The 23,252-nt window shown below is 52.8% G+C and overlaps 1 protein-coding gene across 1 annotated transcript in view; it reads left to right on the forward strand.

Moving 5' to 3' along the window:
* Positions 1-23,252, forward strand: part of GRIPAP1 (GRIP1 associated protein 1) — an 86,227-nt gene that overhangs the window by 16,520 nt on the left and 46,455 nt on the right. The window contains exons 10-19 of the mRNA XM_048487614.1: positions 3,881-3,928; positions 5,663-5,762; positions 6,835-6,912; positions 11,113-11,205; positions 13,541-13,675; positions 16,678-16,773; positions 19,141-19,353; positions 20,324-20,437; positions 21,483-21,560; positions 22,967-23,062. Of these exons, the coding sequence (XP_048343571.1) occupies positions 3,881-3,928; positions 5,663-5,762; positions 6,835-6,912; positions 11,113-11,205; positions 13,541-13,675; positions 16,678-16,773; positions 19,141-19,353; positions 20,324-20,437; positions 21,483-21,560; positions 22,967-23,062 (1,051 nt within the window). The remainder of the gene's footprint in view (positions 1-3,880; positions 3,929-5,662; positions 5,763-6,834; positions 6,913-11,112; positions 11,206-13,540; positions 13,676-16,677; positions 16,774-19,140; positions 19,354-20,323; positions 20,438-21,482; positions 21,561-22,966; positions 23,063-23,252) is intronic.

Here is a 23,252-nt window from a genome sequence, read left to right on the forward strand (position 1 = left end):
TGAACAAAGTAGGGGCCAATGTACAGCCTTGTTTGACCCCTCTGGTTGTGATGATATTTTCTGTGAGCGGTCCTTTTGTTGAGGCTCTTATTCTGCAGCTAGTGCAAGTGTGTAGCTGTTTTATAAGAAACAGTAGTCTGGGGTCCATGTGTAACGCCGTCAATTTTCCGTTCACAGTAGGGCTCTAGATAAGGAGTCAAATGCCCCTTTTAAATCCAGGAAGGCTGCAAACAGCTTTACGGTTATTATGAGTTATACTTTTGTTAGCTAAGTGTGCTAAAACTGTTACATGATCCAGTGTTGATTTATTTTTAGTGAATCCAATTTGCTCCGGTCCTATTACTTCTGCTTGCTTGACCCAATCTTCCACTCTCCTAAGGAGTAGTTTTGCATATAGTTTGCCAATTACAGATAATAGGCTTATAGGGCGATAGTTTGAAGGATTAGTAAAATCACCCTTTTTGTAGATTGGGACAACTATAGACGCCAGCCACATCTTTGGGATGCGGCCCGTGTTATTTACATGGGTAAATAAGGAAGCCAGAGTTGTAGCCCACCACTCGGGTGAGGATTTAAGTATTTCTGGTATTATTGCATCAGGACCTGGGGCCTTACCGCTTTTCAAACCACTGATTAGTTTACTCAGCCAGGAGCCTCGCTTGCTTGAGAAACACGCTCCTACAGCGTGCCGGTGGGGACTGTTGCATGTTGGGACTTGTAGTCCTGACACATGCCTAGAGGGGCTCAGAACAGAAAGGCATATTTTTCAGCTCAAGCCAGCCATCCAGCATCCAGTGGCTAAGGTGTCAGGCTAGTGTGCAGGCAACCCAGGTTCATCTCCCTATTCTCCCGTGGAAACTTGCTGAGGGGCCTTGGCCCCGTCACAGACTCTCCACCTCATAGAATTATCGAGTTGGAAGAGACCACCTGGGCCGTTCAGTCCAACCTGCGGCCTGCCATGCAGGAGTGCACAATCAAACATGACAGGTGATGTCGTGGTTCAAAGTGGCAAACTCTAATCTGGAGAACCGGTTTCCAGTCCCCACTTCTCCCCATTAGCAGCAAACTCTAATCTGGTGAACTGGGTTTGTTTCCCTGCTCCTGCACATGAAGCCTCCTGGTTGACCTTGTGCCAGTCACAGTTCTCTCTGAGCTCTCTCAGCCTCGCCTACCCTCACAAAGTGCCTGTTGTGGGGAGAGGAAAGGCTGGACTTTGAGCTGCTTTGAGACTCCTTATGGTTGAGCAATGTGGGATATAAATTCAAACTCTTCTTCCATTTAGATGGGAGACCTCCGAGGTATTCCAGGGGAATGACTCAGAGGCAGGCAACGATAAACCACCTCAGAATGTTCCATGCCTTGGAAACCCCACCAGGGGTCACTATGTGACTTGGTGACATCCAGAGGCAGTTTGCCACAAATGGGAGGGGTGGGGTGCTTCCGTCCGTTCCCGTTCCTGTTGAACACCCCTGATTTGCCCTTCAAGCTGCTCCGGAGAGGTCGCTGGTCCCCACAGGCAGCATTTAAGGGAAATCAGTGGGGGTGGGGGGAGCTTCACCCAAGCAGAGCGGGCGAGGGGCTTCAGCCAGGCCTGCAGAGCAGTGGTAGCTTCCCACTGGTGCTCTGCAGGGCCCGGGTGGGTGGGGCAACGGGGAGGCTGCTCAGGAGGCTGCGGGCCAGCAGCTCACAAGTGGCTCCTTCCCCTCTGCAGCAGCCCAGTTTATGAGTGCAGTAATGAACTCTCAACCAAGAATAAGAATAAGAAGAGTTTGGATTTTTATCCCCCCTTTCTCTCCTGCAGGAGACTCAAAGGGGCTGACAATCTCCTTGCCCTTCCCCACTCACAACAAACACCCTGTAAAGGTGGGTGGGGCTGAGAGAGCTCCGAGAAGCTGTGACTAGCCCAAGGTCACCCAGCTGGCGTGTGTGGGAGTGCACAGGCTAATCTGAATTCCCCAGATAAGCCTCCACAGCTCAGGCGGCAGAGCGGGGAATCAAACCCGGTTCCTCCAGATTAGATACACGAGCTCTTAACCTCCTACGCCACTGCGCAAGACTGCCAGGCACACCCATTGGTTGAGGGCTCATTGTTGCGACATGTCATTGAATTCTATAGCTAAAGACTGATTGATTTGGTTTGTGCCTTGCCTTTTCCTGGCAAGTCAAGTCCAGGGTGGCTTCCGACAATAACAATTCACAATTAAAATACATAAATACGTTAAAATCCTAGTACAAAACTAAAATTCAAAACGGAATGAAATCAGACACAGCGAGGGGCCCAATCGTAAGGAATGGACAAAGTAATCAAATAGAAATAATATTGCGGACTCAAAAGGGAAAGGGGGGAGAGGAGGAGAAAGGCCAGCAAGATGGATAGTGCCTCTTGGACGGAGGGCAAACCTACGCAGTATGGCAGCAAGGATATTCCCAGGAGCTCAGGCGGAGACTCTCAGCAGCCCTTTTCAGGGATCCCGCCCTGGAGCCTTTGCCCTGGGCTGAAGTCCTTTTGTTTATATTGTGGGGGTGGAACGTGCCATCAAGTCGCAAACCCAGGGGGGTTTCCAAGGCAAGAGGCTTTCCAAGGAGGTTTCCCGTGGCCTGCCTCTGAGCAGCAGCCCTGGACCTCCTGGGTGGTTTCCCGTCTAAATGCTAACCATGGCTGACCCAGAGCTTTTGAGATCTGATGAGATCAGTCTTGCTTGTCAGGCAGACAGCGGGCCCGTTCTAGGTTAGGGTGTCAAACATGCAGCTCCTGATCAGAGGCTGGGGGGAGGGGGGTTGGCCTCAGCTGGTTTGCGGGCCTGATCAGCCCTCTCAAGGCAGTCACCCCCTCTGCGGGCTGGCCAGTCCAGGTACCCCTCAATGCTGTTCTGAGGTCAACCGAGGCAGCCACACGTAGCCCCCCCAGGCCCCCTCAGTGTCACATTTATGTCATATCTGGCCCCCCGGCTCTGTGTAATGATTCCCGCCTGCCCTGGGCCCAGCTGTCTCCTCTTATGATAGATTGTTCATTTTTTTTGCTTCTTCCCCCGTGAGGTTCTTATCCGACATGAAAGGGCAGCATGTGGTGAAATGTGTTGTCCAGTCATGCAGGCCCAGCGTCATCGTTCTCTCGGGGGAAGCCGGCTCTGGCCTTCCTCGGCGGTCTCCCTTCGAAACACCAAACTGAGGTGACCCTGCGTAGCTTCCAAGAGGCGATGAGATCAAGCTGGCCTTGGCTGTAGTCAGACCTCGAGTCTGGAAACCACGGAAACGGGAGATTTGTTCTAAAGCCTTTCGTTCAGAGCGTAGGTAACATTGCCAAAGAGGAACCTGGCGATTCCACCTGTATCCCGTTGCCCCCTCCTACTGTCCCCCTACAACCAAAAAGCATTTACTACAAAACATTGCGAGCCTGGGCACAGTCCACATTTTCCTGCGATAAGATCTGTGTCCGGGATGTCCTGGGGTGGTGAGGGGAAGACCCCGGACCTTCACCCAGTATCAAGGAATGGTAACCCCCCCTCCCCCTGCTCTGCCTGCCATCCGTCACGGACAGGCTCAGTCCTGACAGCTGTCCAGCTCCAGGCAAGAGACGGGCAGAGGTGGTTTGCCATTGCCTGCCTGTCCAGAGCAGTTTCCTTGATGGTACCAACCAGGGATGACCCTAATGAGCTTCCAAGATGTGATGAGATCAGGCCGGCACGGACTGGCCAGTTCTGAGTTTGTGTTTTAAAAGGCATTGAGGAAAGCCGGCCAGCGGAGGCATTTTCTCCTCTTGCAAAGGGAAGGGCGCTAACTGCACAGCTGGCTCCGCGTGCTTCGTCCTCTCCTCTTCTTGCTGAAACAGCCTCGGCTCTTCACGTCACTTGCCTTTCCCCATCTTTCTCCCTCTTCTCAGCTTTCTACGACTGCAGACGGAAAAGGAAGCTCTCTACAACGACAGCAGGTACGGAGCCGGCTCGTGAAAACAGCAGCCTGCCTAGAGCTGCCTGCGCTCACGGCATTCAAACGGGCCCTAGGAGGGCCTCCTGGGAGCGGGACTTTTCTGAGTGTGGGTGATGCTGGGATTCCTGGGGAGGAGGAGATGGGGCAGCGGTCAGAAGGGTGGAGCTGGAGGTTGCTGGGCCCCAGGCTGGGAGGCTGGCTCTGAGGGGAAATTGGCTGAGCTGCTCAGTGGGGGGTGCAGAGCAGAGGGCATTTCTCAGAGTCCAGGAACCTTATGATGGGCTGTGGCTGTCAGTTTCCCCGTGCAGAGAGTAAAGGGCAGGCTATGAATTCTTAACTATTCCTAGTAAGAATAACTCCTGTTTACCACGGAGAGTGGATTGAGTTGGTAGTTGGCTTTATGGGGTCAAGAGGAGCCACTGTGGGAGAGGCCTGGGGGTGGTGGGGGGTGAGCTGTTTGCTTTGGGGTGGATTTCAGGGTCTGGGGCTGCAGAAGAAGGCGGAGCTGTATCCCAGGGGGAGGGGCTCCTGGGCGCTCTGGGCACTCCTCAAAGTTGCTCCTGGAGGCATCTTGGCTGTCCGCGTCCTCAGCCTCTTTGCTTAATGAGGAAGAGTCGGTCCTCCAGTCTGTGTCCGTAATAGCTGGGACTATCCGCACCTTCTTACCTTCCTGAACGAGAACTGCACGCACGCACACACGCACACACACACACACACAAACACACACACCCCACCCCACCCCCGTTGTCTTGGCATCCTCTCTTTTCAGTCCCAAACTGTGTTGGGAAAACTGCAGGAGAAGATGATGCCAGGTGGGTAGCTGTGTTGTCTGCCATAGGAGGACAGGGTTCGAATCCAGATGCAGTTTAAAAACCGACAAGGCTGGCCAGGGCTTAAGCTCCGAAGAGTCTAACAAAGGGAGCTTTGATTTTGAAAAGCTGATGCTGTGGAAACCTAGTGGGTGATACTGAACTCCAGTCTGACGGCAGCCTTACGGGGGCTGGTGGTTGCCCTCAACCAGAGCCAGGGCTTTTCCGGCTCTGGCTCCAGCTGGCGGAACACTCTGTCAGCTGACACCAGTTCTGCAGGACCCACAAGACGGAGGTGTTCCACCGGGTGTTTGGTCGAAGCCACCCGCTGTTCGTATTCCATCTTGGCCTCCCAACCAGGTGTTCCAACTATTCATGTTTGCTGGTCACTGCCTCCTGTACACCCTCCCTCTTCTTCCTTCTGTTCTCTTGTTCTCCCCGACTCTCAGATAATGTCGTGTGGAAGAACTGTTGAAACTGGGAGACATATTAATATATTCTAGGTTACCGTAGGATGCTGCTGTTTGTTATATGCCGTCGTTAGAGTCAAGTTTGGGTTTTGGTAATCTTTATTGTGACGATTTACCGTATTTTCTGGTTTTGGAGTTTGTGAGCCACTCAGAGCCCAACTGTGGTCGGGATGGGGCAGGATATAAATGTAATGAAATAAAATCTTGCAAAGGAAGAGTTCCTGGCTCTTTAAAAGAGGGGGAAGGGGGGGGGTAATATAGCTGCCCATCACTAGGCCAGAAATGGTCATGCTGCAGGTGAGATTTCACTACAGGAGCGTAAGGAGAGCAGAGTCAGTCACCACTGTGAAGACCGGGCGATGGACGCTGCCTTGGGAAGGCCACAGCTGTAGCCGCAGGCAGGGGACCCAGGAGGGGAAATGGGGGCAACTCACTGGGTTAGCTCCTTGTCCCCAGGACCAAAATCGAGGAGATCCAGCAGCGGAAGGAGGAGGAGGTCAAATCCCTGCAGGCTCGGAACCAGAAGCTGCAGCAAGAAGTCCAGACGGCGAGCCAGGTGAGATGCGTCCTCTTCTTCCTGGAGGAGTCCCCTCCTGGGGGCGCTGCATCCTGGGCTCTGATGCTGCGGCTACCTCTCGGGGCAAGGACTTCCTCCTGAGTAATGGGAAACCCAGGTCATAGCACTCTAGACCAGTGATGGCGAACCTATGGCACGGGTGCCAGAGGTGGCACTTGGAGCCCTCTCTGTGGGCACGCACTTGCAGAGTTCATCAGGTGGGGGGGTGGAAAATTACCCCCCCACACACACACACACACATATCTTGCCTGGCCTGGGCCACTGAGCACGACGTGCGCGCACCGCGGTGAGCAGGGAGGACTCAGCTGGCGGGCCTGGTGCCTGTGCTCCAGGTGGCTGCTGCCAAGGGGTGCAGGAGGGAGGGCAAATGATGTGCTAGGAGAGGCACAGAGCCGGGCGCCGGGATTCTTGCAGCTGGAGGCTAGAGAGCAGGGCTGGCCCTGCTCTCGAGCCGTGGTGGGGTGGAGGAAGAGGGAGCCAACCGTTTTTTTCTAAACTAAAACCTCACCATTCAGGTTAAATTGCCGCGTTGGCACTTTGCGATAAATAAGTGGGGTTTGGGTTGCAATTTGGGCACTCGGTCTCAAAAAGGTTCGCCATCACTGCTCTAGACTGTGGGAGCGCTGGGTTTGAGTCTTGGCTCAGTTATTATGTGCCTCAGCTTCTTTAAAGGAACCCAGGGATGCGCATTTCTGGGAAAGCACTGGGTGTGTTGGGCCTCCACCGGAGAATTCTCTGCACCCCCACAAAACTACCCTTCCCAGCATTCCTTGGGGGTTTGCTGTGGCTGTTAAATGGGATGGTAGTGCAGATGTGCCCAGTGAAGACGGGCAGTGTATTTCCTTCCCTGTGGCCCAGAGGAATAAAAGAAAAGGAGAGAAAGAGAACCCCTAATCTGCCCCCACGTCTCCTGTTTGCGGGGCATCTGCCTGATTCCTGCCGATCAGTTTGTGTCTGAGTTGCCGGCACTTTTCTCTGCCCCGGTGGCCAAGTGTCCTGCAGGCAAAACCTTGCCCCCACTTCCTGACAAGTGCTCTCCTCTGCTTCTCAGGGCTGCTCAGAGTTAAAGGACCAACTGCAGAGCTGTCGAGAAAAGCATGAAGTGGCCCTGCGCGCTCTACAGGACCAGGTGAGCCCCCGCTTCCCGGCCCCTCACCCACTCCTCTTTCAGGAAAGGGCTGCTGGGTGGGGAATCTCGGCTCTATATTAAAAGAAGCATCACGGTATTAAAACAGTCGCAAGGCACACATCCTCTTTGGACGGTGTAGTCTTGCCCGCGAGGCCCCAAGGAAGAGACGAGACGCGGAGATATCATCTGGTGGAGAGAGCCAGTAGCAGGAAGCGCGGGATCCCGTGATCCTGGCAACTCTGCCGTGTCGCCGGTGCTCGCCTCGCGACCTTTTGTATTTACAGGGTTTCCCACTGGAGTAGGCGCAAAGGGGTCGGGCCGGCGGGCGCCCGGGAAGGCAGGAGAGCGGGAGAACGGGAGATCATCATGTGATGCATGATCTCATCGGGCTGCTACGTGCGGGAGGAAGCATCAGCGTCTGGGTCTAATCCTCACCTGAGGGCAAGAGCCCTTTTGTCCCTTTGTGTGGAACACCTGGTGACCGCGAGTCAGGCAGTTCATGACCCGTGACTCACGGGGGAGCGGGGGTTGGGGGAGCGTGTGTGCCCAGAAGGCCGTAGCCGGCACCGGCATTCCAAGCACTCTCTCTACGGTTCTGCTGGGTTCGCGGGCTCACCCCTACAGGACGGTGGCTGCGCTCTGCCTGTTTGGAAACCGTAACCCCAGAGCCAAGGCTGGAAGGAAACGAGGTTTGAGTTATTTGGCCGGAGGATCCGGATTCTGCCAGATCTGGCTTCTCTGCTTCCCAGCATATCTTTTCAGTTGCCAGGACTAGGAACTTACCCAGGGGTCTGCCACCTGCGGCTCTCCAGATGTTTATGGACTACAAATGACTCTGGCCATGCTGGCAGGGGCTGATGGGATTTGTAGTCCATGAACATCTGGAGAGCCGCAGGTTGCAGACCCCTGTGCTAAACTATTCAATTGCCTTTGCCATACTTTTTTCCGGCTGCCCTCCTTTGCTTCTGAAAAGTTTATGTGTCCACCCCTCCAGCTGCTGAGATGGCAGCTCTTGTGCTTCCAAGCATCTCTTTACAATCACGAGGACTAGGATCTTGTTGGGATGGAAACGCAGAGAGAACCTGGCCTGTTGAGGGTCGCAGGGGCTCCATCCTTGCGTGTGGAAGGGTCCTGGGCTCAGTCTTGCACATCTCAAATGGGAAGTGTTGGGAAAGACCTTTCTCCACTTGAGAGCCCATGCAGCGTCTTTCAGTTTGGGGCACCGGGTAGCCACTGCTAGCTGGCCAGAGTAGAAGTGCTGGGCTACGTTGCCAAGTGGTCAGACTCAAATTTTAAGGCCATGATCCGGGGTCAGGGTGAAGACTGGCTGACTGCCTCCATCGTTGGTATCCAACCCACTGTCGGAGGTCGTGTGGTTCCCCTTCGACCCAGCCATACTGCGAGTAGGTCTGCGCGTAGAAGTGGGGAGCCAGAAGCTTTGGCTTAATGTCAGGGTCTGTTACTCCAGTCAGCAAACAAGACTCAGGAAAGTTTCAAGAGCTTTATTGGAACTGTGTCAGCCCAAAGTTCAGGAAGATCAGCAAGTAGATCTTGCCCCGTGAACCCCAGTATATACTTGTAAGTTGCCACATTGCTCAACCCATAATCCCCCCCTCCCTCGCATTCCCAAAACATCAGCATGAGAAAGATGGTGAGAACAGAGACAGAGGCTTCCCTCCTTCGGGAAATTGCAGATAAGGAGGAGCGGTGAGCACTAGTCACTACCGCGTTTCCCCGAATATAAGACAGTGTCTTATATTAATTTTTGCTCCCAAAGATGTGCTATGTCTTATTTTCAGGGGATGTCTTATTTTTCTGTGTTCTGTTCGTCGGGCATGCTTCCAAACACAAACTTTGCTATGTCTTACTTTCGGGGGATGCCTTATATTTCGCACTTCAGCAAAACCTCTACTATGTCTTATTTTTCGGGGGTGTCTTATATTCGGGGAAACAGGGTAGTTATGTTGCAGGCAAAAGAAAACCTTCCCAGCTTCAGCCGATGATAACGACTGGGCCAGCTGTGGCCTTCATGTGGACCTGCGAGATGCCAGGCCGAGCGTGGCTGCAGCCTGACACCCCGTGGGTTGGAACAGCACAGAATTTTGCCCCGGGGGGTGGGGGTGGGGGCGCAGATAGTGGGAGGGAAAGCTGGAGACTGGAGGGCAGATAGAAGGAGAGAAGCGAGCTTAGAAAAGGCGGGAGGCTGTGGGGCCTTTCAGGGAAGGGAAAGGACATAGTGGGGGAGCGTGTGGACTCCCCCCACCAGTCCATCCCGGTTTCCCGCTTGTAAAATTCTAATAACCATCGTGCGGTGATGATAAACCCAGCAAGGTTTTACCGGAATCAATCTGTCCCAAAAAAGGAATGGATCCAAAGCAGAGCAAGCCAAGAGGAGGAGAGAAACCCCAACTCAGTCACTCCGCAGCAGTGCACCATCCGCTGAAGTTCTGGAGGGAAACAGCCTTTTCTGGCTTCTGTTGCCTAGTCCAGTGATGGCGAACCTTTTCGAGACCGAGTGCTCAAACTCCAACCCAAACCCCACTTATTTATCGCAAAGTGCCAACGCGGCAATTTAACCTGAATACTGAGGTTTTAGTTTAGAAAAAATGGTTGGCTCCAAGGCGTGCGTTACTCGGGAGTAAGCTTGGTGGTAGTCGGTGGCTTTGCTTTGAAGCAACCATGCAACTCTTCCAATGGGTGAATCATGACCCTAGGAGTGTTTACTCAGAAGCAAGCCTCATTGCCAGCAACCGAGCTTATTCCCAGGTAAAGCATTGCGCTTTAGTCCATGAACAGGTAAAGCATTGCACTTTAGTTCTTCACATGAAAACCAGTGGGGTTTGACAGCGCTTAACAGGGCTACCTACACTGCTTCCCCCAAACTAGGTCTTAGGTTTAATGCTAATAATCGAGCCCAGCCTAGATGTGTGGGGGGCGCACTCTGTTTATGCGTGCCCACAGAGAGGGCTCTGAGTGCCACCTCTGGCACTCGTGCCATAGGTTCGCCACCACTGGCCTAGTATGTGAAATGCTTGGTGCCAGATTTGAGCTGCCAACTCCAGACTGGGCAATTCCTGGAGATTTGGGGGGTGGAACTTGAGGAGGATGGGGTTTGGGGAGGGGAGGGGTCTCAGCAGGGTACACGGCCATACATCCTGCCTTCTGAGGCAGCCATTTTCTCCGGGCGAACTGATCTCTGTTGTCTGGAGATCAATTTTGGGAGAGTGCCCAGTGCTTCTTGGAAGTTGGCAACCCTACGTGCTAGGCATAAGAGCAGGTCTGTTCGTTGGGCCTCCTAAGCGTTTAGGATCGGGGTGCTGGTGGGATTCATCTGTTAAATGTTGTGGTTAATTTTGGTTTTCATTTCTACTTGCTGATCTCCGAATACCTCAGGGGAGCCCCTTAAGTAAATGCTGAGTTTCCCATCCTCTCTTCTGTGTATTTTCTCCCTCTCCTCCCCCTTTCAAAAACGTATACCTCCCGGTCTGCTTTTGAAACGTTTTGACTGTCTTTGTGGTGTAGTGTAAGTCAGCGACTCTACAGCTTACCCCGGATTTTCAAGGCAACAGACATTCAGAGGTGGTTTACCGCTGCCCTGCCTCTGTGTTGCAGTCCTGGACCTCTGCGGTGGTCTCCCATCCAAGTGCTAACTGGAGCTGACCCTGCTTAGCTTTTGAGATCTGACCGTTGTGATCTGGGAATCAGTTGTAATAGCAGAGAAACTCCAGGCAGCACCTGGAGGTTGGCAACCTCAGAAGGAGGGCTGGGGGTTGTCTGGATGGCCCCTGGAGCACCCCTCCCCTCCAACGACCCTCTTCTTTTTTGGCTTGCATATTTTTTAGCCTCTGAGTTCCAAACGGGTTTCCCCCCCTCCTTCGTCTTCATTTGCGTTTTTCAGCTCTGCTTCCACTTCAGTGCTCATCTTAATAGCTGCGTCTTCCTTAATCTGTGTTTAAAATATGTTTTGTCTTTTTTGTTAAAAAAATAATGCAATTTGTGGTACTTTTTCCATATTTTATTTCCAAGCAAAATAAGACGGCCCTTGTCACTTTATTGCTTTCTCCGTGTTCTGCTACATGTTTAATCTTACCTTTTCTCCCCTGTTTTGGTTTCTCCCTCCCTCCCTCCTTCTCTCTCACTCTCTTTCTGTCCATCTCTGACTTCTTCCCCCGTGTCTTTCTGAACCTTCTTGGGCGTCAGGTTGCTTGCCAAAGTGCAGAGAGCCAGGAACAAGTGGAGACTATTCTGTCTGAAAATGATGCCTTGAGAACCAGTCTGGCAGCATTAGAACAGGTACCAGATTCCCCCTGCCCCTGGGAGCGCTGTGCCCGAAAAGCAGTAGTGGGCGGTGCCAGAAATTGGGTGTCACAGACTAAGTCTATTCTGGCTGGACATGTAATTTTCTTACAGTAGCAAATGAACAGGCCCTAGAAACTAAAATATGTCCTGCCTTTCTCCCCAACTGGAGATCCAAAACAGCAGTGGCGTAGTGGTAAAGAGCAGGTGCACTCTAATCTGGAGGAACCGGGTTTGGTTCCCCGCTCTGCCGCCTGAGCTGTGGAGGCTTATCTGGGGACTTCAGATTAGTCTGTGCATTCCAACACATGCCAGCTGGGTGACCTTGGGCTAGTCACAGTTCTTCGGAGCTCTCTCAGCCCCACCTACCTCACAGGGTGTTTGTTGTGAGGGGAGAAGGGAAAGGAGATTGTCAGCCCCTTTGAGTCTCCTTACAGGAGAGAAAGGGGGGATATAAATCCAAACTCTTTTTCTTCTCTCTTCTTACCTAATTTGTCCTCACAACAGCCCTGTGAGGTAGGTTAAGCTGTGGAGGGTGGGTAATGGAGGAGCTTCATGAGAAATAGTGTCATTATGTAGAAGTAGGCAATATAAGCACATATAAGCTAAGATCTAGACAATTAATACCCTAGTGTTCCCCATTACGATGCGTGGGTGTGAAAGTTAGATAATGAAGAAAGCAGACAGAAAGTTGGCTCATTTGAAATGTGGTGTCGGAGGAAAATCTTACAGATCCCGTGGACTGCCAAAGAATCAGTGGGCTCTAGATCGAGTCAAGCCTGAACTCTCCTTAGAAGCGAAAAGCTGTTGTACTTTGGTCACGCTGCAAGAACACAAGAAAAGACAATAATGCTAGGAAAAGTGGGAGGCAGCAGGAAAAGACCCCAAATGGGGTGGATCAACCGTGTAAAGTTTGCGGCCCTCGGCTTGCGAGGCCTGAGCAAGGCTGTTCACAACAGGAAGTTTTGTAGGACGCTAATTCATGGAATCGTAAGGGACTTGATGGCAGTCAGTGCAATATAGGCATAAACTCCGGCCATGACGTCATCAGGGTAGTCGTGGGAGAGCCTGCCTGTCACATTTGCAAAATCTGTCCCTGCAGGCTTTGCTTTCCGTGCCTGTCGAAGGAGATAGAAAAAGTGCAGAGAAGGGCAACGAGGATGATTGAGGGACTGGAGCACCTTCCTTATGAGGAGAGGCTGCAGCGTTTGGGACTCTTTAGTTTGGAGAGGAGACGTCTGAGGGGGGATATGATTGAAGTCTATAAAATTATGCATGGGGTAGAAAATGTTGACAGAGAGGGTATGAAATTTTTCCTTACTCTCTCGCAACATAGGAACCAGGAGCAAGGCATGGCCCTCCATTGAAAGTGCTGGGAAGAATTAGGATCTAATAAAAGGAAACACTTCTTCACGCATATTACCTGTGATTGGACAGTTTTGGAATATGCTGCCACAGGAGGTGGTGATGGCCACTAACCTGGATAGCTTTAAAAGGGGCTTGGACAGATTTATGGAGAAGTCAATTTATGGCTACCAATCTTGATCCTCTTTGATCTGAGATTGCAAATGCCTTAACAGACCAGGTGATCGGGAGCAACAGCAGCAGAAGGCCATTGCTTTCACATCCTGCATGTGAGCTCCCAAAGGCACCTGGTGGGCCACTGCGAGTAGCAGAGAGCTGGACTAGATGGACTCTGGTCTGATCCAGCTGGCTTGTTCTTATGAAGGGAGGGAGGGATTGCAAACTGTTCTGGACAGCTAACAGCGAACTCTTCATTTTAAGCAAAGACTGTTGGCTCCCAGGGATGTATGGAAGAAGATGGTCCTTCAAGTTCTGGCCACATGCAGAGACGAGGGGTGGGGAGTGTCATCTAAGTTCAGCCCAGGTTGGGTGCATCCCTCCCACTCTGTCACTGTTTCTCAGAGGACCAAGAGTTTTGTGCTGTGAGGTTCCAGCGCAAGAGATCAGCGACATGCCACACAAGTAGGGTTAGGGTTGGCCCACTCCTGCTAGCAACTGCCAGGAGAGAAATGCTTCCTAGGAATTGCTGCTGCTAGTGCCGTCCGGGAAGAAGGGACCCATCGAGTGCTGGGGCAGTGCATGTGTTTGACGTGGGTGGGAAGAGGGCAACAATCACAGGAAGACAGAGGAGAGGACGTCAGCTTTCCGTGTTTTGTGGAGTTGCGGTTTCTGTGTTGCGGGGCAGATGACCGGGAGCCCTTTCTGGGTTCGGAGAGCCCTAAACAACAAGCCCAGCTGCTTGGCACCTGTTGACGGCCGTTCCCTAGAAACGGGCCTGAGGTTTCTCTTCCTTGCGCTTGCCCTCTAGATCCAGACCTCCAAGACCCAAGAGATGAACCTGCTGCGGGATCAGGCAGCCGCCCTGGGGGCGGAAGTGCAGCAGCAGCAGAGCGAGAAGGAGGCCCTGGCTGCCCAGCGGGGTGACCTCAACACGCAGCTGCAGGTAGGCCGGCGTGTCGGAGGAGGGGGCCTTCCCCTGGCCCGGAGAGCAGGTCTGTTGGCTGCAGCTGCTTTGCATGTTTGGGGAGGGGAGGGGGGCAGAGGGAGCTCTTTGCGAAGCTTTTGGCTTCCTCCCCTCGCATGGCCAGTGTGCAAAATGGCCGGCAGCGCAACTCTGGCTGCTCAAGGGACTGGGGACAGCAGTCAGGGAAGAGTTCAGAGGGTGAGCTTGGAGAGTTTTCTTCCCTCCTCCTCCTCCTCCTCCTCCTCCTCCTCCTCCTCTCTGCCCCTCCTAGCCCCCTTTGGGAATTGTGGGTGTTTATACGACGTTACCCCCTCCCCCAGTTCCAGTGTAGCTTTTGCAACATGTTGCGTTTCCCTGGACCTGTTGCCTGTGCTGTTCTTCTCGTGGTCCCCCCTCCCCAGTCTGATCTCAGCCGTCACAGGCCATCCATAGGACCAGGGGGTTTTCAAGGCAGGAGACACTCAGAGGTGCTTTGCCACTGCCTGCCTCTGCGTAGCACCCCTAGACTTCTTTGGTGGCCTCCCATCCAAATACATGGCTGCTTCTGAGATCTGATGAGATCGAGCCAGCCGGGGCCATCCAGGTCAAGGCAGCAGATGCTCGTTCAGAGGTGGTTTGCCATTGACTTCCTCTGTGTAGCCACCCTAGACTTCCTTGGCGATCTTCCATCTAGGTACTGGCCAGGACTGATGCTATGTAGCTTCCAAGATGTGATGAGATTGGGCTAGTCTGGGCCATCAGGGAAGAGAAAAACAGAGGTGGTTTGCCACTGCCTTCCTCTGCAGAGCAACCTTGGTCTCTCATGCAAATACTAACCAGGGCCAATTTGATGAGATCAGGCTGGCTTGGGCTGCCCAGGTCAAGCCAAGAGGCCAATGGAGGTGGTTTGCCATTGCTCGCTTCTGTGTAGTAACCCCTGTCCTCCGCGGGGGTCTCCCATCCAAGTATCCAACTGACCCTGCTTAGCTTCCAAGACCTAACGAGACTGAGGTCGCCTGGGCTTTTTCCTCCCTCTTCTGAGCCACCTTTGGCAGGAGTGGTTAAGAGCAGTGAACTCTGATCTGGAGAACCGGGTTTGATCCCCCACTCCTGTGTACACTGTGTTAAGTGAGTCTTGACAACTCCTCTGCACGAGCGGTGGACTCTTGCCTGGTGATCCGGGTTTCTTTCCCCACTTCTACACATGAACCCTGCTGGGTGACCTTGGGCCAGTCCCAGTTCTCTCAGAACTCTCTCAGTCCCACCTGCCTCACAAGGTTTGTGGGGAGAGGAAGGGAGAGGAGTTTGTCAGCTGCCTTGAGTCTCCTTCCAGGAGAGAAAAGCAAGGTATCAATCCAAACTCTTCTTCTTTTTTTCATCCTCCCTCCTGTCTCGCTGGCCACATCTTCTGCCTTCTCTTCCTCCCTTCCCTGGATCCCTGCTGGAATTCGGAGCACCTCTGCAAGAATCCAGACCTTCTATTCAAGCTGAATCGTTCTGGAACAATTAGTGCCTGTCTGGACTTGGATGGCACGAGGATTCTTGTGGTGCGACCACACCTGGAGTACTGTGTCCAGTTCTGGTCGCTGCATCTCAAAAAGGATATTGAGGAGATAGAAAAAGTGCAGAGAAGGGCAACGAGGATGATTGAGGGACCTATGAGGAGAGGCTGCAGTGTTTGGGACTCTTTAGTTTGGAGAGGAGACGTCTGAGGGGGGATATGATTGAAGTCTATAAAATAATGCATGGGGTAAAAAATGTTGACAGAGAAATTTTTCTCTCTTTCTCACAATACTAGAACCAGGGGGCATCCATTGAAAATGCTGGGGGGAAGAATTAGGACTAATAAAAGGAAACACTTCTTCACGCAACGTGTGATTAGTGTTTGGAATATGCTGCCACAGGAGGTGGTGATGGCCACTAACCTGGATAGCTTTAAAAGGGGCTTGGACGTAGATCATGGAGGAGAAGTTTGGGAGTTTTATGGCTACCAATCTTGATCCTCTTTGATCTGAGATTGCAAATGCCTTAGCAGACCAGGTGCTCAGGAGCAGCAGCAGCAGAAGGCCATTGCTTTCACATCCTGCATGTGAGCTCCCAAAGGCACCTGGTGGGCCACTGCGAGTAGCAGAGAGCTGGACTAGATGGACTCTGGTCTGATCCAGCTGGCTTGTTCTTATGTTCTTATGTCACTAGTGTCCATGAAAGAGGTGCACAGAAAAGGGAGTTCAATGTCCCCTGCAGCAGCCTGTATCTAGGACTTGGAGAGGTTCAGATGCTGTCTTGGTAATTTATGTAACAGCACAGTTAGGACAGGCGGAAGCATCTGGGACTTGGTTCCCCTAGAAAAAGGATGCCTCTGGGGCAGTTCAGGATCGGGGCTTCTGAAATGATGCACGGGATCAGGAAAGTGAAGGATCTTTTCCCCCCTCCCTCTCCCATGTAAGAGTTTGGATTTATACTCCACTTTTCTCAACCATAATGAGACTCAATGCGGCTTACAAACTCCTTTTCCCATCCTCTCCCCCCAGCAGATGCCTTGTGAATGTAAGAGCAGGGAAGCAAATCCAGATTAAGAGTCTGCTGCTCACGTGGAGGAGTGGGGAATCAAACCTGGTTCTCCAGATTAGGCTCCACCTCTCTTAACTAGTACATCACACTGGCAGTCTTGATGAGCATGAGGTTAATCTAGGCCAGGGGTCTTCAAACGATGGCCTTCCAGATGTTCATGGACTACAATTCCCATCAGCCCCTGCCAGCATGGCTCAGTGGCAGGGCTGATGGGATGTGTAGTTCATGAACATCTGGGGGGCCATAGTTTGAAGACCCCTGATCTAGGCAGACACCAGGAAACACTTCTTTTCCCCAGTGGAGCTCAGTGCCGGTGGTGGTAGCGAAGGTCCTGAGAAATGGCAAACCCAGGGGTCACGTCGGGGGAAGTCCTCTGCCGCTGGTGTGATCCCGCAGGGGCTCCTCTGGTATTCTTGTGTGTCTGCTCCTAGGAGTCACTTCGGGCCAACACTCGTCTCCTGGAGCAGCTGCAAGAGCTCGGGCAGGAGAAGGAACTCTTGTTGCAAGACCTCGACGAAGCCAGAAAGGTAAGTTTGCGGCACTCAGAGTACTGCCCGTCTGAAGAATCACCTGACGCTTCATCCGTTCCTTTAAAACACTGAGACGCTCATCTTTTTTTCCCAGGTGACTGGAATGCTCTGCCACACAAAATCCAGATTTCTTCCTACCGAAGCATTTTTTAAAATTGTGGCTAAGCTTTCCGGGAAGGCGGGAGGAAAGTGATCGGGTTAGAGGCAGAGCGTGGAGGGTTTGAGCCCTTCCGCACTTGCAGAATAATGCACTTTCAGTCCACTTTTGCAATTGTTTGCACATGGAGTTTGCTATTCTGTGCAGCTGCAAAGAGCATTGAAAGTGGATTGAAAGTGCATTATTCTGCATGTGCGGAAGGGGCCTTCGACACTGCAAGGGTGCAGGGAGTGGCAGCAGACGGAGATTTGAAGAGTACCAAAGTAGTTCTTCCAGAGTCATGGAAGCTCCTCCCACTTCCCTCTGGTTTCTGGTAGAAACTGCCCAGTATTTCTGTAGCAACAAGGACTCATGTCACTTCCTCAAATCAATTCTGCATGACCTGCTAAACAGATGTTCGTTGGGGCCTTTGGTTGAGGCCACCCACAAGTCCATACAGTCCAACTGTTAAAGCCGGTCTCCCTTACAATGCGTGTCCCTGCCACCCCACCCCCCCCAGTTAATAATGAATGTGTGTCAGGAGGGGCTGCAGTGGACCTTTAGGCTCAGATTGTGTCGTCCAGGGGCCATCAAAGATAATTGCTTTTAATGTTAAATTGTTTTTATTTATGTTGTGTTTTAATATTTTTGTAAGCTGCTCTGAGCCTGGGGCCTCGGCTGGGAATGGGTAGGATATAAATGTAATAAAGTAAAGCAAAGTAGAAACTTAATGCCAGGGATGTAGGTAAGGGGGAGGTTCTCGGGTTCAACTCCCCCGTTACATGTCCGAAGCTCTGCCCCCCGTTCGTGGGGTTTTTGTATTTTTAGTGTTTTTTTGTTTTTGGCTTGCAGGGGGCGCAGTTTTTAGGCTAGCAGCACCACAATTTCAGGGATTTTTTGGGAGACTCTCCTGATGATACTAACCAGGTTTGGTGAGGTTTGGTTTAGGGGGTTCAAAGTTATGGACTCTCAAAGGGGGTGCCCCCATCCCCCATTGTTTCCAATGGGAGCCAATAGAAGATGGGGGCTACACCTTTGAGGGTCCATAACTTTGGACTCCGTGAACCAAACATCACCAAACCTGGGAGGTATCATCAGGATAGTCTCCTACTGATATCACCCAGGTTTTGTGAAGTTTGGTCTGGGGGTCCAATGCTATGGACTCCCAAAGGGGGTGCCCCATCCTGCATTGTTTCCAATGGGAGCTAATAGAAGATGGGGCCTACACATGTGAGGGTCCATAATTTTGGACCCCATGAACCAAACTTCACCAAACCTGGGTGGTATCATTAGGAGAGTCTCTTAAAGATACCCTGAAAGTTTGGTGCTGCTAGTTTAACAATTGCACCCCTGACAGCAGGCACCCCCCAAATTTCCCCAGATTCTCCTTTTAAATCCACCCCCTTCGGCATGAATTTAAAGGGAAAATCTGAGGTCCCCAGTTTAAACATTGAAGGTGATACTGTTTCAGGGTGGGGGAGAATCCACCCCAAAACAGCATCACTTTCAATGTTATTTTAACTGGGGACACCAGATTCTCCCTTTAAGGTGGATTTAAAAGAAGAATCTGGACTCCCTAGTTTAAATACCATATTTGGGGTGGATTCCAGCATCACAGCAGCCGTCCGGGGGGAGGGAGGGGGCGCAAAACTCAGATTTTGTACAGTCAAGCTCCATTTTCCCTAGCTACGCCTCTGCCCAGAGGGGAGGGCAGAAGGGGCTGCCGGCTGCCGGCTCGGAGCCCAGCTTGTGGGGGGGCGGGGGAGGGCGGGACAGGGGAGTCTGGCATCCCCAGCCTCGGAGAGCTGCCTTTATAAGCACGGAGGCTAGGGGCGGGGCTTGGGGAGGCGTGGCCATGCTCCCAGGGGCGGGTGGGGGCATAGCCCTGCCCCCCAACCCCCCATAAAAAATCTATACCTACGTCCCTGCTTAATGCTCAATTATTTTTTAAAGCAAAGGTTTACAGGATTTGTATTATATACTTCCTAATCGGACAGATAGTGTACAAGTCCCTGTCTAAATGACATTCCCATTTGGGTAGCCGCTGATTTAACTTTGCCTGCCCCCCTTAAGGGCAGCCAGAAGGCCTGGGGAGCCGCCCTCACCTTGGCTGTGCTCCAGGGCCACTTAGAGGTGGCGAGGATTGCGGGGGGTTAGAGCCCTCCCTGCGTCAGTCCGCTCAGCCCGGGGCGATGGATCCACCCTCTGATCCGGTCCCCGCTTTCCAGACAGCGGAGAAGCGCAAGGCCATGCTCGACGAGATGGCCATCGAGACCCAGCAGGAGAAGGGGCGCCACAAGGAGGAGCTGGGCAACTTCCGGCTGCAGCACGAGAAGGAGGTGCTGGCCGTGCGGGCCCGCTACGAGCGGGAGCTGCGGGAGCTGCATGAGCACAAGAAGCGTCAGGAGGACGAGCTGCGCGGCCAACTGAAGGAAGAGAAGGTAGACCCCCCGGCCCCTCCCTGCAGGACCCCCGGCCCCTCCCTGCCCCTCCCTGCAGCCTTTGGGGCCGAATTCTACAACTCCCGGGTGCTGAAAGGGATCGGTGGTGGGGTTTTGAAAGAGTGTCCGGTGTCTGCCTTGTGAGGGCCAGCGTGGCGGAGTGGTTAAGAGTGGCCGACTCTAATCTGGAGAACTGGGCTTGATTCCCCTCTCCTACACATGAGCGGCAGACTCTTATCTGGGGAACTGGATTTGTTTCCCTGCTCCTCCACATGAAGCCTGCTGGGTGACCCTGGGCCAGTCACAGTTCTCTCAGAACTGTCAGCCCCACCTGCCTCACAGGGTGTCTGTTGAAGGGAAAAGGGATTTGCAAGCTGCTTTGAGAAAAGTGGGCTTTAAATCCAAACTCTCCTCTTCTGTTTGTGCCTTTTCCCGTGACCATCCCACGGAGCCCTGCGGGGGATTGCTGCAGTGGCAGCAAACTGTTTTAAAACAGTTTGTTGATATGCAAGATGTTTGCTGCCTCAGGGACCTTGAGCTGGGTGGGACGGTGGCGTGGAAACAGTGTAAGTGTTCTGTCTGCCGGCCTGCGCTGCTCCGGCTCGTCTGTTGCGGGGAGGGCCACTGAGCAGTGAACAACAGTAGAAGAGCTAGATTCGAGTCCAGGACGTATGCCTCAAGAGTCCAAACTCACTTCGTCAGATACAAGTGCTGAGGGGGCTCCATTCCTCCTTGTACCTGACAGAGGCAGCTTTGACTGGAAAGCTGATACCAACATCTTGATCACTAAGTGCTACTTGACTTGAGTCTAGCTTTTCTGCTGCAGACCAGTGACTTGCTGGGTTCAGTTGCTGCTTCTATAGAGTGAGAAGACTGAAGGCCTGTTTTTTCCCCTCCTGAGCCAGCCTGTTGCCACCTGCGTCTCCTCCGCCCTCCATCACGCCTCCGTCTCTGTCCTCTTCTGCTTCAGGCTCGCAGCCAGGAGTTGGAGACCATGCGGCAGACGGCGGAAGAGCTGCGCCTCCAGATCCAGTCCATGGATGGCACCAAAGGCTGGTTTGAGCGACGGCTGAAGGAGGCAGAGGTGAGACGCCGGCCTCGGGAAAGCCTCCGGTGGCTCTGCCAAATTCTGCTCACGTCCCCCATCCTCCCGGGCCCCTACATCTCCCACCTCATTTGTTTTTATTGGTTAAAAGTATTTACATCCCAGGCCCCCCCCCCCCCCCGAGAATTCCTAAGTGAATCACAACCACCACAACAAATACAACGCAAGTAAGCCAAAATAAATAAACCCCGCAGTGTTCAGGATTCTTTTGCTGGTTCTTTGAAGGGAGCGTGAGGGAAGAGGCCTTTGGTTCATGTCCTTGGACAGTGATGGTGGACCTTTTCGAGACCGAGTGCCCAAATTGCAACCAAAAACCCACTTATTTATTGCAAAGTGCCAACACGGCAATTTAACATGAATAATGAGGTTTTAGTTTAGAAAAAACGGTTGGCTCCTAGGTGTGCATTACTCAGGAGTAAGCTTGGTGGCTTTGCTTTGAAGCAACTGTGCAACCCTTCCAATGGGTGAATCACGACCCTAGGAGGGTTTACTCAGAAGCAAGCCCCATTGCCCACAACCAAGCTTACTCCCAGGTAAAGGATCGTGCTTTAGTTCTTTGCATGATGATCAGTGGGGTTTAACAGTGCTTAACAGGGTTGCCTACACTGCTTCCCCAAAAGTAGGTCTTAGGTTTAATGCTAATAATCGAGTCCAGCGGCCCAGGCCAGCCTAGATGGGGGGCAATTTCTCCCCCCCCCCACATTATGAACTGTTTGTGCGTGCCCACAGAGAGGGCTCTGAGTGCCACCGCTGGCACCCGTTCCATAGGTTCGCCACCACTGTCCTTGGGCTTGCACCCAGGGCCTCGCATCTCTAAGCATCCCCAGCTTTCAAGTACCTTCAGCCAGAGGAAGGCCAGCTCAGCCAGGTAGCGATCCCCTGCTGCCAGCTCACTGACAGGGAGAGCTTCGTTGCCTTCCCCACCCATCCCGTTGTGGCCTCCCAAAGCACAGATCCTGAGGGGCTCCTGGCAGCTCGTGCATCTTCCTCCCGGGAGCCTGATCATCCCTCCGCCTTCCCCCAGGAGCTGATAGAAAATCACCAGCAAGAACACGAGGAGGCCCTGCGCGTTCTGAAGGAGCAGCATTTGGCAGACCTGCAGGTACGGGGGTGGGGCAGTGAGCATCCTCCTGCGTGCCTCCTGAATGGGAGGCATCTTCTCTGCTTCCGTGGGCTGTTCATGGCTTGCTGTGATCTGGAGGGGGGGTAGCCGTATGTGGAGCAACCTTGTGGGGGCTGTGGCAGCCTTCTGGCTGTGAGGCCCTTCTGGCTCCCTCCTTCATGCTCCTGCCTAGGGGGCACCTTGCAAGCGGAGTGGTTCAGGCGACCCTACGAGAGGCCTGTTTCCTCAGCCAGGTCCTTCCCTTGCAAGAGCCTTGCTTTTGTGTGTAATGCTGCGTATTCCACAAGGGGGAGCTCCGGATAGGATATTTGGGAGTTCACGTGGCCACTTGACTGACCGCTACCAAGGATCAACTGGGACACCCTCTTCTGTTTGGGGCAGATATTATTTGAAATATGTTAGAGCGGACAGCGGGGCTCTGATTTCGAAGGCAGACATTGAATCGTGCCCCGTCCCGTCAGCCCCGCTGGCTGCTAGTATTAGGGTTGCCAGGTTGAGCCAGGCACCCAGTGGTAAAGTTGGGGGTGGGGATGCAGAGGGAGGGGGGTGACATCGGACGTATCGCTGACATCACTGCGTCACTTCCAGCCACAACCCGGAAGTGACAATGGGTAGCTTTAGCAATTGTGCCAACTCCATAGAGTAAAACCGTAGAGTTTCTGGCAATTCCTAGATCTACCCATTGTCACTGTCTGGTAAAACTATAGTTTCTGGGAATTCCTAGACCTACCCATTGTCATAGAAGCTGGCAGTTCATATTTTTATTTTTCCTCTGCCCTCCTGACAGCTGTGCCAACTGATAAGATGCCTTCTACAGTTGAAGGCCCGGCACCCCTAGTTGACATTCATAGTAGTGTGTGGGTGGATGGGGGGGGGGAGGGGGAAGGCATTTTCAGGGCAAGGAGGGTGCTGTTGCATTTCCTCCTTTGTTTTGTAAGCCGTCCTCCGGGTACTATTCTTCTAACCTGGTTTCCAAAAAACGTGTTTGGCAATCACAATAGCAGGTAAAGATTTGAACCCACCCTTTGCAAGCAGGTGCAGACTTGGGAGTCCTCTGTGAGCGTGTAGTTCTGCCTCCAGGCACCCTTGCTGTTTCCCTCTGATCTGTGTTTTGACTGGTTCTGGTGGGTTTTCTGGGCTGTGTGGCTGTGGTCTGGTGGATCGTGTTCCTAACGTTTCGCCTGCATCTGTGGCTGGCATCTTCAGAGGTGTATCACAGAGGGAAGTCTGGACACAGTGTGTAAGACACTTCCCTCTGTGATACACCTCTGAAGATGCCAGCCACAGACCATGGCCGCAAAGCCCGGAAAACCCAGCAGAACCAGTTGAATCTGGCCGTGAAAGCCTTCGACAATACATTGTGTTTTGACTGTTTCCCTGTGCAGCTAAAGGACCAAGAGGTGGAAGCAACCAAAGAGAGTTTGCGCGAAACCGAAAGAGTCAGAGACGGACACGTAGAGGCAGTCAACCGGCTGAAGCAGGTGTGTGTGTGTGCGCGCGCTTGAACCACCTGCCATCTTCCCCCAGGAGCTGCTGTTTGGCAGCATGAGCTTCGAAGGTCCATCTGTTCCTTCCCTTCCTGCCACGATGACCCATCTGCCAGATCACTTTTATTTATTGGCGTCTCTGTGCCGCTTTTCATCTTTGGACCTCAAGGCAGCGGACCTTGGG

The sequence above is a fragment of the Sphaerodactylus townsendi genome, linkage group LG03, assembly GCF_021028975.2.
Source record: "Sphaerodactylus townsendi isolate TG3544 linkage group LG03, MPM_Stown_v2.3, whole genome shotgun sequence".
Lineage (NCBI taxonomy): Eukaryota > Metazoa > Chordata > Lepidosauria > Squamata > Sphaerodactylidae > Sphaerodactylus > Sphaerodactylus townsendi.